The sequence below is a fragment of the Oncorhynchus tshawytscha genome, linkage group LG10, assembly GCF_018296145.1.
Source record: "Oncorhynchus tshawytscha isolate Ot180627B linkage group LG10, Otsh_v2.0, whole genome shotgun sequence".
NCBI lineage: Eukaryota > Metazoa > Chordata > Actinopteri > Salmoniformes > Salmonidae > Oncorhynchus > Oncorhynchus tshawytscha.
This window is the reverse complement of record NC_056438.1, coordinates 71,384,966-71,396,990: the sequence shown is the minus strand read 5'-3', so window position 1 is coordinate 71,396,990 and position 12,025 is coordinate 71,384,966. Positions and strand designations below refer to the sequence as shown.

General features: G+C 42.5%; 1 protein-coding gene across 3 annotated transcripts; it reads right to left on the bottom strand.

The window, feature by feature from the left end:
• Window positions 1-257: 257 nt before the first annotated feature.
• LOC112260839 lies at window positions 258-4,551 on the bottom strand. Of its 3 annotated transcripts, none has more exons than XM_024436203.2 (6): window positions 4,409-4,551; window positions 2,866-2,938; window positions 1,866-1,991; window positions 1,602-1,736; window positions 1,261-1,424; window positions 258-696 (listed from the first exon to the last, which is right to left on the bottom strand). In XM_024436203.2, exons 1-6 carry the CDS (start codon window positions 4,439-4,441, stop codon window positions 340-342), a joined length of 888 nt encoding a protein of 295 aa, XP_024291971.1. In that variant the 5' UTR covers window positions 4,442-4,551; the 3' UTR covers window positions 258-339. The 3 variants fall into 3 exon arrangements, with proteins under 3 accessions (XP_024291971.1, XP_024291970.1, XP_024291972.1); XM_024436202.2 differs by having other exon boundaries at window positions 2,860-2,938; window positions 4,409-4,550; XM_024436204.2 differs by having other exon boundaries at window positions 1,327-1,424; window positions 2,860-2,938; window positions 4,409-4,548.
• Window positions 4,552-12,025: the final 7,474 nt, after the last annotated feature.

Here is a 12,025-nt window from a genome sequence, read left to right as displayed (position 1 = left end):
TTTTTTCAAGTACAGTATTTACAGTGTTATCAAAAAAATTACATCAATTGCCCAGGCAGTCTGAAACATCCAGCATTGCTATAAAGAGGCCCCAGTTGAGCAGTTATTTTACAATAGCACCCTTACAATTAATCAATTAAGTCTCATCTTTACAATACAAACCACATCATTCAATACTTTAAGCAAGAAGTACATGGCAGACTAAGAACTGGTTTGCTCTTCTGACTGGCACTTGTAATGGCTGCCAATGAGCCAATTATACAATTACAAATGGAGAACTAGATCTATCATACTCCTTTACTAAATATTTCATCAGACAGCATGGTGTTTGCCTTAAGATTAGCTGGCTTTTAATTTCATAACCTTTTGTAGCTTCTTGGGTTTTACCTCATCTTCGCCTTCATTTATTTCCTCATCCATTTTTTCCACATCTCCCAGCTTGGCCTGTTTTCCCTTTTTCTTTCCCTTAGTTTCTTCATCCCTCTCTCTCTTGGCCCTCTTATCTTTTGTCTTCCCCTCTCTGCCTTTTACAAGTTTTCTCTCTGGTGTTCCATTGCCTCTCAGGCCCTTCAGCGACCTCTCTCGAACCCTTTTCTTCACTCGACCTTGTTTGGTTTCCCCTTCATCAGCTTCTTCATTATCGTCATCAATGTCAGGTAACCACCAGAAGAGCACCTCATACAGAGATGTCTTTGGCTGCAGAAACAGGAAATGGTCATAAGCAAACATAAGTGCAGAACCTCTTTGGAAAAAGGTACTGCATGCTAACTTTAACACTGCAAGAGTATGTACTTTATACTCATAAAACAACATACTATTTGAAAATGCTGTGGTGTTTGTGTTAATATCTCGCTAGTTATCAAACTTAAGAATCTGATTTGGGAAAATTGTCCAGGTAAAGCAGTCAATCAAATCAGAGACATGCGTAGGGCACTATCTGTCTGGTGTCCCATTCTGCCAGCTATGCATTCTGAGGTAGAAATGGATGGAATTGTTGTGGTCCCATACACAATTTCAGTGAATGTTGTATGACGTGAATGTGTATTTCAAGCACGATTCAACTTAAGCCTGTTGTATGGAAGTGTGAGATTCCATACACACACATGCAGCTAAAATCTATATCCTTATCCATATTTTAATGGATTGTCCAGCTAACCGTCAGTGACGGTAGTAGCTGATCTGCAAAGTGCAGATGAAAACCAGCACACACTGCAGGCTTTTATGAGTGCTGCTTGGCATCAAATCTCCAGTAATCCATACCATGTCGGGAATGAGGTTTCTGAGCCCAGAGAGACGGGAGAGTATTTTGTATGTCTGTACCACTACCTCCTGTGGTGGGACTTTGTGTCTCAGCGCGGAGCGCCTCACAGTCAGTGCAATGTCATACTCCTCTTCCTCCACACCCCGTCCACCTTTTATGGTTTCTATAGGATGACAGGACAATCACATCCGTCATGGAAATCACTTTAATCATTAATGACAAAGTACTTTTTTTATTCCCAGCACCTCAGAGGTGTGCCAGTTATCCTAAGGAAAAGAGATGATTTACTGTATACAGTATACTGTATGTAGTGGGGTGTGGGTTACACTTGTCTACTTGCCGTGTAGTTTCTGAAAGACAGTGCTGAACAGCAGGATGGTGATGGCTATGAACAGACAGCGGTTGAGGGTGACCCCTTCCCAGGGTGTCTCTATCTGGCTCAAGTTCTGGAGAGACATAGCTTTTCGCAGAGACACTGAGATACACAGAGAGAAGAGAAACAAAGACAGGGGTTATAATAGCATAAATCAGGTGTCTTTGACTGACAAGCCTTTGAGAGATAAAGAGAGAGAGTTTGGAGAGAGAGAAAGAGAGGTGGGCTCACTGCTTCTGGCAGGGAAACTGGGTTCTCTGGGCATCATCTTGGGGACTTGCTGCCTAACTGGAGGTTCCTGTTGAGAAGGCATTGTCCTCTCCTGGAGGGTCCGCCTTCTTTCCTGAGTGTACATTTCTGCAGAGAAACAGATCAGAGTTAGCCAGGGGGATACTCATTAGGTTGACCACCATCATAATATAGTACATCCATTGGGAGCAGGCAAGGACATTGTGTTGGTGGTGTATACTCTAACGACTAGTGGTGCAGAACGGGTGAGTAGAGTGTGAGAGAAATGAGATGGGGGAGAGAGAAAATATATACTCGGTTGTAACTAGAGGATAGGGGCTTTGCTAGTTAAAGCTCCCCAGTAAGGCTGTGTGAGGTGAATTCACGCCGTGGTGCTCTTAGGACCAGATATCATGTTACAATGACGTGGTAACTATGTAGAGGAATGCTGCTACCACCAGCCTGCACCACTCACATGTTATTAGACCGCAGTGTTCTGAAATAGGGACCCTAAAGGTTTTAGTATACTTGGTGTAAAGACTTCTTGACCCCAACGATAACCTTAAAAGATAAGATAATGGTATATACACTCAGTTTATTAGATACACTCATTTAGAACCAGCATATTCTAACGTTCAATAGAACAGTAACTGAATGCCTTGATGCCCGTCTGCCTGCTTTATATAGCAAGCCACGTGACTCACTGTCTGTAGCACCAAACCATTTACGTGAATGGGGGGGTACCTAATAAACTGAGTTTAGGTCACACAGCTGGTAAAGGAGACAAGGCTTGGTTGTGTTTCATGGTCCAGTGGTACTTGGAATAAGGTCTATATTTACTTCAATCTGTGATTGATTGTCTGCCACAGAGACTGAAACAGTGTCTGACTCACGCTCTTTGTTGTGGTCAGTGAGCTTCAGTTGAGTCAGTGGTGTGTCACTGTGTGTGTGTGTGTGTGTGCGTGCGTGCGTGTGTGTGTGTGTGTGTGTTCCTTACCTTTACCTGGTCTGTGGACAGGCTTCTGTGGTGGAGGTTCTGGTCTGGCTAACTCCTCAAACTCTTCTCCATCCCTGCCCTGAGAGAGAAAGAGGAAACAGAGGGGGAGAATTTAGGGAAAGGGTAAGAGGCGAGAAGAGATTTATAGGATTGTCACAGTTAATTATGTTACAATTATTTTTCCTGAGACACCTACAGTATATAGGGGGTAGAAACAAGACAGACTTCATATTGTCAATGCATTTGGTCAAAGCATACCTATGGATTAGTTGCTATTTTTAGATGGGAGTTTTTTGCTTGCTGTCGATATAGACGTGTAAATGAAATGAATGATGACTGGATAATTATACATTGAGTATGCCAAACATTAAGAACACCTTCCTAATATTGAGTTGCAAACTCCCCCCCCTCCCCCTCCCTCCCTTTTCCCCTCAGAACAGCTTAAATTCGTCAGGGCATGAACTCGACAAGGTGTCAAAAGTGTTCCACAGGGATGCTGACCCATGTTGATTCCAATGCTTCCCACAGTTGTGTCAAGTTGGCTCGATTTCCTTTGGGTGGTGGACCATTCTTGATACACACAGGAAACTGTTGAGTGTGAAAAACCTAGCAGCGTTGCAGTTCTTGACACAAATCGGTGCACCTGGCACCTACTAGCATACCCTGTTCAAAGGCAGTTCAATCTTTTGTCTTGACCATTCACCCTTTGAATCCCACATATACACAATCCATGTATCAATTGTTTCAAGGCTAAAAAATCCTTCTTTAACCTGTCTCCTCCCTTTCATCTACACTGATTGAAGTGGATTTAACAAGTGACATCACTAAGGGAACATAGCTTTCACCTGGATTCACCTGGTCAGTCTATGTCATGGAACTAACAGGTCTTAAAGTTTTTTATAAACTGGGTGGTTCGAGCCCTGAATGCTGATTGGCTGACAGCCGTGGTATATCAGACCGTATACCACGGGTATGACAAACATGTCTTTTTACTGCCCTAATTACATTAGTAACCAGTTTATAATAGTAATAAGGAACGGCTAAGGGCTGTGTCCAGACACTCCGCAACACGTCGTGCCTAAGAACAACCCTTAGCCGTGGTATGTTGGCCATATACCACACCACCTCTTGCCTTATTGCTTAAGTATCCTCAGTGTATAATCAGTCATTACAATAGAATATACTGTGTAATTATAACCAACACATATGTAACAGACCTTAGTAAAGCAACAACAAACAACAAAGGCGTTAGGCGTCAAGGCAACCTCTCCAGCACTTGAGTAACTTCATGCCCAGTCTACTAACCTAATGTATTACATTCTAATCCACTGAAGGCATAGTTGAGGATATTACATTTCTGATTGAACCTTGAACTGATCTTATAACAGTCCTAAAAATAGTGATGAGTCGACACTATAGAGAAACAGACACACAAACAGGCATGGATAGTTGCAGAGGATGCTATGATGTTCCAGCTGGGATAGCAGCTTGTCTCCCCAACCGTATGGCCTGACCCCTAACCCTTGACCTCAGACGGAGTGCGTCTTACCTTGTTCGACATGAGGGGTGCCTCAGAAAACATCAAGGACCTTTGTCAATGAGCAGTTGTCCTGGAGCGGGGCCGGGGTGGTGGCAGAGACACCCTCTGTGTGGAGGGTGACAGCCAAGCACAGCTGCAGCATTGAGAATGAAAAAACAAAAAGCATTGAGTGTCAGCCAGAGGGGTTGAACGATGCTGGGTGGACTACATGCCAGCTGCCAGATCCAGAGATAGAGGTATGGGGAGGGAGAATGAGGGATGGGGGGAGAGCAAGGGTTATGCTAAATCAGGAATGGCCACTTCTGATGCTGCAGGGCTGCTTTGTAGAAAGGCTTGTTCTAGACCAGCATGAACCCATGTTCAATTATTGTCAATTATTCAATTATTTGTCAATGAAATTACCCATGGCTGCTTAGAATATGACATTGATATTGTGGGTCAATATGAAACGCAGACATGTATTGTTTTTTCCATTATGCTTTATGGGCGACAACTGTACTGTTCATTGTTTCTGTACCATATGAGGATGTACTTTACAGAATTGACCACCAGGGTGCAGTACAAGGCAAGAGGTAGAGGCCAAACCAAGTCATGGCTGGGGCTGGGACATGTGGTTGAAGTATTCTGTGTGTCTCATTAATCAGTGTTACCTAAGAGAGATAATAGGGTCCTTTCAACAGACATTTCAATATGATTAGATATACTATTGTGTGTCCTTTGTGATAGCAGATAGTCTACTAACTTAAGAGAAATGGGAAAATGCAGAAGAATGGGTTAGGGTTGGAGACAGAGTTTTGGAGGGGCTGGGTGTGCAGGGAGCAAATAGCTGGGAAGCAGGATTAGCTAGTGGGGAGGAAAGATGAGTCATCATGTCATTGTTAGTGCCAGGGTTAGCCTTCCTGGTACTGCACGCGATCCGGACGGTGCCCGTCAGTGGTCACCCGCTATCGACCTCGCCCATGGGTACAGGATCTGTGGCACAAATGACACCATATTCCCCAGAAAGGGTACTACTTTTACATTGACCATTAAAATCCTATTCCTCATACAGTGCACTACTACTGTTGACTATTGATCAGAGTCTGCATAGTAGTGCAGTGCAATGGGAGTCACTGTCAGAGCTGGCTATTTGCCCCCTGGGAAGGACATTTTACAGTAAGACTGGTTAAATGACCCTGCGATTCTACACCAGGCGCTATCCGTATATGTATAGCATACATTACCTACCATATATGTATAATATACATTATCTACCACATACAGTTGAAGTCTGAAGTTTACATACACCAAATACATTTCAACTCAGTTTTTCACAATTCCTGACATTTAATCCAAGTAAAAATTCCCTGTCTTAGGTCAGTTAGGATCACCACTTTATTTTAAGAATGTGAAATGTCAGAATAATAGTAGAGACTGATTTATTTCAGTTTGTATTTCTTTCATCACATTCTCAGTGGGTCAGAAGTTTACATACACTCAATTAGTATTTGGTAGCATTGCCTTTAAATTGTTTAACTTGGGTCAAACGTTTCGGGTATCCTTCCACAAGCTTCCCACAATAAGTTGGGTGAATTTTAGCCCATTCCTCCTGACAGAGCTGGTGTAACGGAGTCAGGTTTGTAGGCCTCATTGCTTGCACACACTTTTTCAGTTCTGCCCACAAATTTTCAATCGGATGCAGGTCAGGGCTTTGTGATGGATTTGTTGTCCTTAAGCTATTTTGCCACAACTTTGGAAGTATGCTTGGGGTCATTGTCCATTTGGAAGACCCATTTGCGACCAAGCTTTAACTTCCTGACTGATGTCTTGAGATGTTGCTTCAATATACAGTGCCTTGCGAAAGTATTCGGCCCCCTTGAACTTTGCGACCTTTTGCCACATTTCAGGCTTCAAACATAAAGATATAAAACTGTATTTTTTGTGAAGAATCAACAACAAGTGGGACACAATCATGAAGTGGAACGACATTTATTGGATATTTCAAACTTTTTTAACAAATCAAAAACTGAAAAATTGGGTGTGCAAAATTATTCAGCCCCCTTAAGTTAATACTTTGTAGCGCCACCTTTTGCTGCGATTACAGCTGTAAGTCGCTTGGAGTATGTCTCTATCAGTTTTGCACATCGAGAGACTGACATTTTTTCCCATTCCTCCTTGCAAAACAGCTCGAGCTCAGTGAGGTTGGATGGAGAGCATTTGTGAACAGCAGTTTTCAGTTCTTTCCACAGATTCTCAATTGGATTCAGGTCTGGAATTTGACTTGGCCATTCTAACACATGGATATGTTTATTTTTGAACCATTCCATTGTAGATTTTGCTTTATGTTTTGGATCATTGTCTTGTTGGAAGACAAATCTCCGTCCCAGTCTCAGGTCTTTTGCAGACTCCATCAGGTTTTCTTCCAGAATGGTCCTGTATTTGGCTCCATCCATCTTCCCATCAATTTTAACCATCTTCCCTGTCCCTGCTGAAGAAAAGCAGGCCTAAACCATGATGCTGCCACCACCATGTTTGACAGTGGGGATGGTGTGTTCAGGGTGATGAGCTGTGTTGCTTTTACGCCAAACATAACGTTTTGCATTGTTGCCAAAAAGTTCAATTTTGGTTTCATCTGACCAGAGCACCTTCTTCCACATGTTTGGTGTGTCTCCCAGGTGGCCTTTGGCAAACTTTAAACAACACTTTTTATGGATATCTTTAAGAAATGGCTTTCTTCTTGCCACTCTTCCATAAAGGCCAGATTTGTGCAATATACGACTGATTGTTGTCCTATGGACAGAGTCTCCCACCTCAGCTGTAGATCTCTGCAGTTCATCCAGAGTGATCATGGGCCTCTTGGCTGCATCTCTGATCAGTCTTCTCCTTGTATGAGCTGAAAGTTTAGAGGGACGGCCAGGTCTTGGTAGATTTGCAGTGGTCTGATACTCCTTCCATTTCAATATTATCGCTTGCACAGTGCTCCTTGGGATGTTTAAAGCTTGGGAAATCTTTTTGTATCCAAATCCGGCTTTAAACTTCTTCACAACAGTATCTCAGAGCTGCCTGGTGTGTTCCTTGTTCTTCATGATGCTCTCTGCGCTTTTAACGGACCTCTGAGACTATCACAGTGCAGGTGCATTTATACGGAGACTTGATTACACACAGGTGGATTGTATTTATCATCATTAGTCATTTAGGTCAACATTGGATCATTCAGAGATCCTCACTGAACTTCTGGAGAGAGTTTGCTGCACTGAAAGTAAAGGGGCTGAATAATTTTGCACGCCCAATTTTTCAGTTTTTGATTTGTTAAAAAAGTTTGAAATATCCAATAAATGTTGTTCCACTTCATGATTGTGTCCCACTTGTTGTTGATTCTTCACAAAAAAATACAGTTTTATATCTTTATGTTTGAAGCCTGAAATGTGGCAAAAGGTCGCAAAGTTCAAGGGGGCCGAATACTTTCGCAAGGCACTGTATCTACATAATTTTCCAGCCTCATGATGCCATCTATTTTGTGAAGTGCACCAGTCCCTCCTGCAGCAAAGCACTCCCACAACATGATGGTGCCACCTCAGTGCTTCATGGTTGGAATGGTGTTCTTTGGCTTGCAAGCCTCCAACATTCTCCTCCAAACATAACGATGGTCATTATTGTCAAACAGTTCTATTTTTGTTTCATCAGACCGGAGGACATTTCTCCAAAAAGTACGATCTGTGTCCCCATGTGCAGTTGCAAACCGTAGTCTGGCTTTTTTATGGTGGTTTTGGAGCAGTGGCTTCTTCCTTGCTGAGCGTCCTTTCAGGTTATGTCGATATAGGTCTCGTTTTACTGTAGATATAAATACTTTTATACCTGTTTCCTCCAGCATCTTCACAAGGTCCTTTGCTGTTGTTCTGGGATTTGCACTTTTCGCACCAAAGTACGTTCATCTCTTGGAGACAGAACGCATCTCCTTCCTGAGCAGTATGATGGCTGTGTGGTCCCATTGTGTTTATACTTGCATACTTTTGTTTGTACAGATGAACGTGGTACTTTCATGCGTTTGGAAATTGCTCACAATGACAAACCAGTATTGTGGAGGTCTCCAATTTATATTCTGACGTCTTGGCTAATTTCTTTTGATTTCCCCATGATGTCAAGCAAAGAGAATATGAGATTGGCCTTGAAAATACAGAAAAACTAAATAGAGAAAAGAGCTTTCAGAATACAGAAAAACGAGTTTTAATGACTCCAACCTAAGTGTATGTACACTTCCGACTTCAACTGTACATACAATTGTTGGAAAAGAGTTTTAATTAATGACTCCAACCTAAGTGTATGTAAACTTCCGACTTCAACTTTACATACAAAACTTGTTAAAACTCGTTTTTCAACCACTCCACAGATTTCTTGTTAACAAACTACAGTTTTGGCAAGTCGGTTACTTTGTGCATGACACAAATCATTTTTCCAACAGTTGATTATAGATTATTTCACTTATAATTCATTGTATCACAATTCTACTGGTTCAGAAGGTTACATACACAGGGCGGCAGGGACTGGGAGACTAGTCAGGATCAAGGGAATGATGAACAGAGAAAGTACAGAGAGATCCTTGATGAAAACCTGCTCCAGAGCACTCAGGACCTCAGACTGGGGCGAAGGTTCACCTTCCAACAGGACAATGACCCTAAGCACACAGCCAATACAACACAGGAGTGACTTCAAGACAACTCTCTGAATGTCCTTGAGTGGCCCAGCTAGAGCCCGGACTTGAACCCGATTGAACATCTCTGGAGAGACCTGAAAATAGCTGTGCAGCAACGCTCATCATCCAACCTGATAGAGCTTGAAATGATCCGCAGAAAAGAATGGGAGAAACTCCGCAAATACAGGTGTGCCAAGCTTGTAGGCTGTAATCGCTGCCAAAGGTGCTTCAAGAAAGTACTCAGTAAAGGTTCTGAATACTTATGTAAATGTGATATTTAAGTTTTGTATTTTTTATAAATGTGCACAACATTTTTAAAATCTGTTTTTGCTTAGTCATTATGGGGTATTTTGTGTAGATTGATGAGGAATTCTGATTGTTTTATTCATTTTAGAATAAGGCTGTAACGTAACAAAATGTGGGAAAAGTCAACGGGTCTGAATACTTTCCGAATGCACTGTATGTATAGTATACATTATCTACTGTATATGCTGCAGGACATGTCAGTCACATTTCTGGATGTTTGCATTGTAAGTTATTGTTGCTCATAAATGGGAAGTATTAAGTCTTAACTGACTTAATTAACCAAGTGAACATTGGTTTGTCATCGTTGATTAGTGATCAGGACATGACCTCGTAAGAATTGGAGAGTGGAAGGCGTTATCTGTTTGATCATCAAGACTGTGCCTTTTCTGCCCCATTTCCAAACAGAATGATCTCACGCCTCATCTGAGTAAAATAACCAGAGGAATCAGTGACTTTCTCTCGTCATCTTGTCATTGCTGTTGGTACAATAGGGAGAAGTCAAACTCGGCCAAGTTTGTCCCAAAGTTTTGGGGACTGTTTCAAGGTCTACGGAAGCCCCACATACAGTGCGGGGTAAAGTGGGCTAACAAAGCCTCCGGACTCCCTATGCCCCACATTATCTCACAAGGGAGGCCTATGGCTGGCTGTGGCGCTTTTGAATCTGCCCCTTTTGTCCTTATGTAATGAGGAAATAATTCAGAGGGCAGAGAGACTGTGTGTCTGTCCACCACCGTGTGGGATACTCTCTATGCCCTGCCTCACAACGGGACATTATGAAGCGTAAAATCATATTAGCTCTTATTTCCTGGCTGCCAGTTAGAGGGTATGATGACCTCACAGAGTAAGTAAGCGTGAATGTTAACTCTATTGTTGAATAGTCAGTGACAGTCTGCCGATGATGAACGTGGCCCCAGATTGTAATGATAATGTCTGCTACAACAATTTGCAGTGCGGCAGTGCATTAACCACAGGGCCAGATGTGCTCCATTTACAATTTTTACCAGTGCTGTATAAAGTTTGTACCTGTGAGTTTCAAGAGGGAATAAAACAGAAAAGAGTGAGAAAAATGAAGCCTTCTCCCAAAAAAGAAGTATGAATAAAATGTTTATTTTGGTATTTTATTCTCATGCAGTCTCAGTCTCAGTAACAGGCAAGGATTTCAGACCCGAGGAGGACTTACAGTTGAAGTCGGGAAGTTTACATACACTTAGGTTGGAGTCATTAAAACTAGTTTTTCAACCACTCCACAAATGTCTTGTTAACAAACTATAGTTTTGGCAAGTCGGTTAGGACATCTACTTTGTGCATGACACGAGTAATTTTTCCATCAATTGTTTACAGACAGATTATTTAACTTATAATTAGCTGTATCACAAGTCCAGTGGGTCAGAGATTTACATACACTAAATTGACTGTGCCTTTAAACAGCTTGGAAAATTCCAGAAAATGATGTCATGGCTTTAGAAGCTTCTGATAGGCTAATTGACATAATTTGAGTCAATTGAGGTGTACCTGTGGATGTATTTCAAGGCCTACCTTCAAACTCAGTGCCTATTTGCTTGACATCATGGGAAAATCAAATGAAATCAGCCAAGACCTCAGAAAAAACATTGTAGACCTCCACAAGTCTGGTTCATCCATGGGAGCAATTTCCAAACGCCTGAAGGTACCACTCTCATCTGTACAAACGATAGTACGCAAGTATAAACACCATGGGACCACGCAGCCGTCATACCGCTCAGGAAGGGGACGCATTCTGTCTCCTAGAGATGAACGTACTTTGGTGGAAAAGTGCAAATCAATCCCAGTACAACAGCAAAAGGACCCTGTGAAGATGCTGGAGGAAACAGGTACAAAAGTATCTATATCCACAGTAAAGGAATACACCACATGAGTCACAGGCTTTATCAATAAGTGCTTTGAGGACGTCATCCCCACAGTGACTGTACGTACATACCACAACCAGAAGCCATGGATTATAGCAACATCCGCACTGATCTAAAGGGTAGAGCTGCCGCTTTCAGGGTGCGGGACACTAACCCGGAAGCTTACAAGAAATCCTGTGACGAACCATCAAACAGGCAAAGAGTCAATACAGGGCTAAGATTGAATCATAGGACATGTTATGAAATATGTATGTAATTGCATATTATGAAGGACCTGAAACTGGGTGATTATAGTATTGATGTATTGCACTTGACTACATACATTCCTGTTGGTTGACTTGGTAATGTGATAGCTTTTTTTCAACATCGGCTCTGACGCTCATCGGATATGGCAGGGCTTGCAAACTATTACAGACTACAAAGGGAAGCACAGCAGCGAGCTTCCCAGTGACAAGAGCCTACCAGACGAGTTAAATCACATCTATGCTCGCTTCGAGGCAAGCAACACTGAGGCATGCATGAGACCATCAGCTGTTCCGGACGACTGTGTGGTCACGCTCTCCGTAGCCGACTTGAGTAAGACGTTTAAACAGGTCAACATACACCAGGCTGCGAGGCCAGACGGATTACCAGGACGTGTGCTCCGGGCATGTGCTGACCAACTGGCAGGTGTCTTCACTGACATTTTCAACATATTTCTGATTGAGTCTGTAATACCAACATGCTTCATTTAGACCACCATAGTCCCTGTGCCCAAGAACACAA

Coding starts and splice junctions, on each gene's coding strand:
- LOC112260839 (XM_024436202.2), bottom strand. CDS start 4,441: ATGTTTTCTGAGGCACCCCTCATGTCGAACAAG. Junction 1,992..2,859: donor TGTCCACAGACCAGGTAAAG/GTAAGGAACACA, acceptor GTTTCTCTGCAG/AAATGTACACTCAGGAAAGA. Junction 1,425..1,601: donor TGTCTTTCAGAAACTACACG/GCAAGTAGACAA, acceptor GTCATCCTATAG/AAACCATAAAAGGTGGACGG.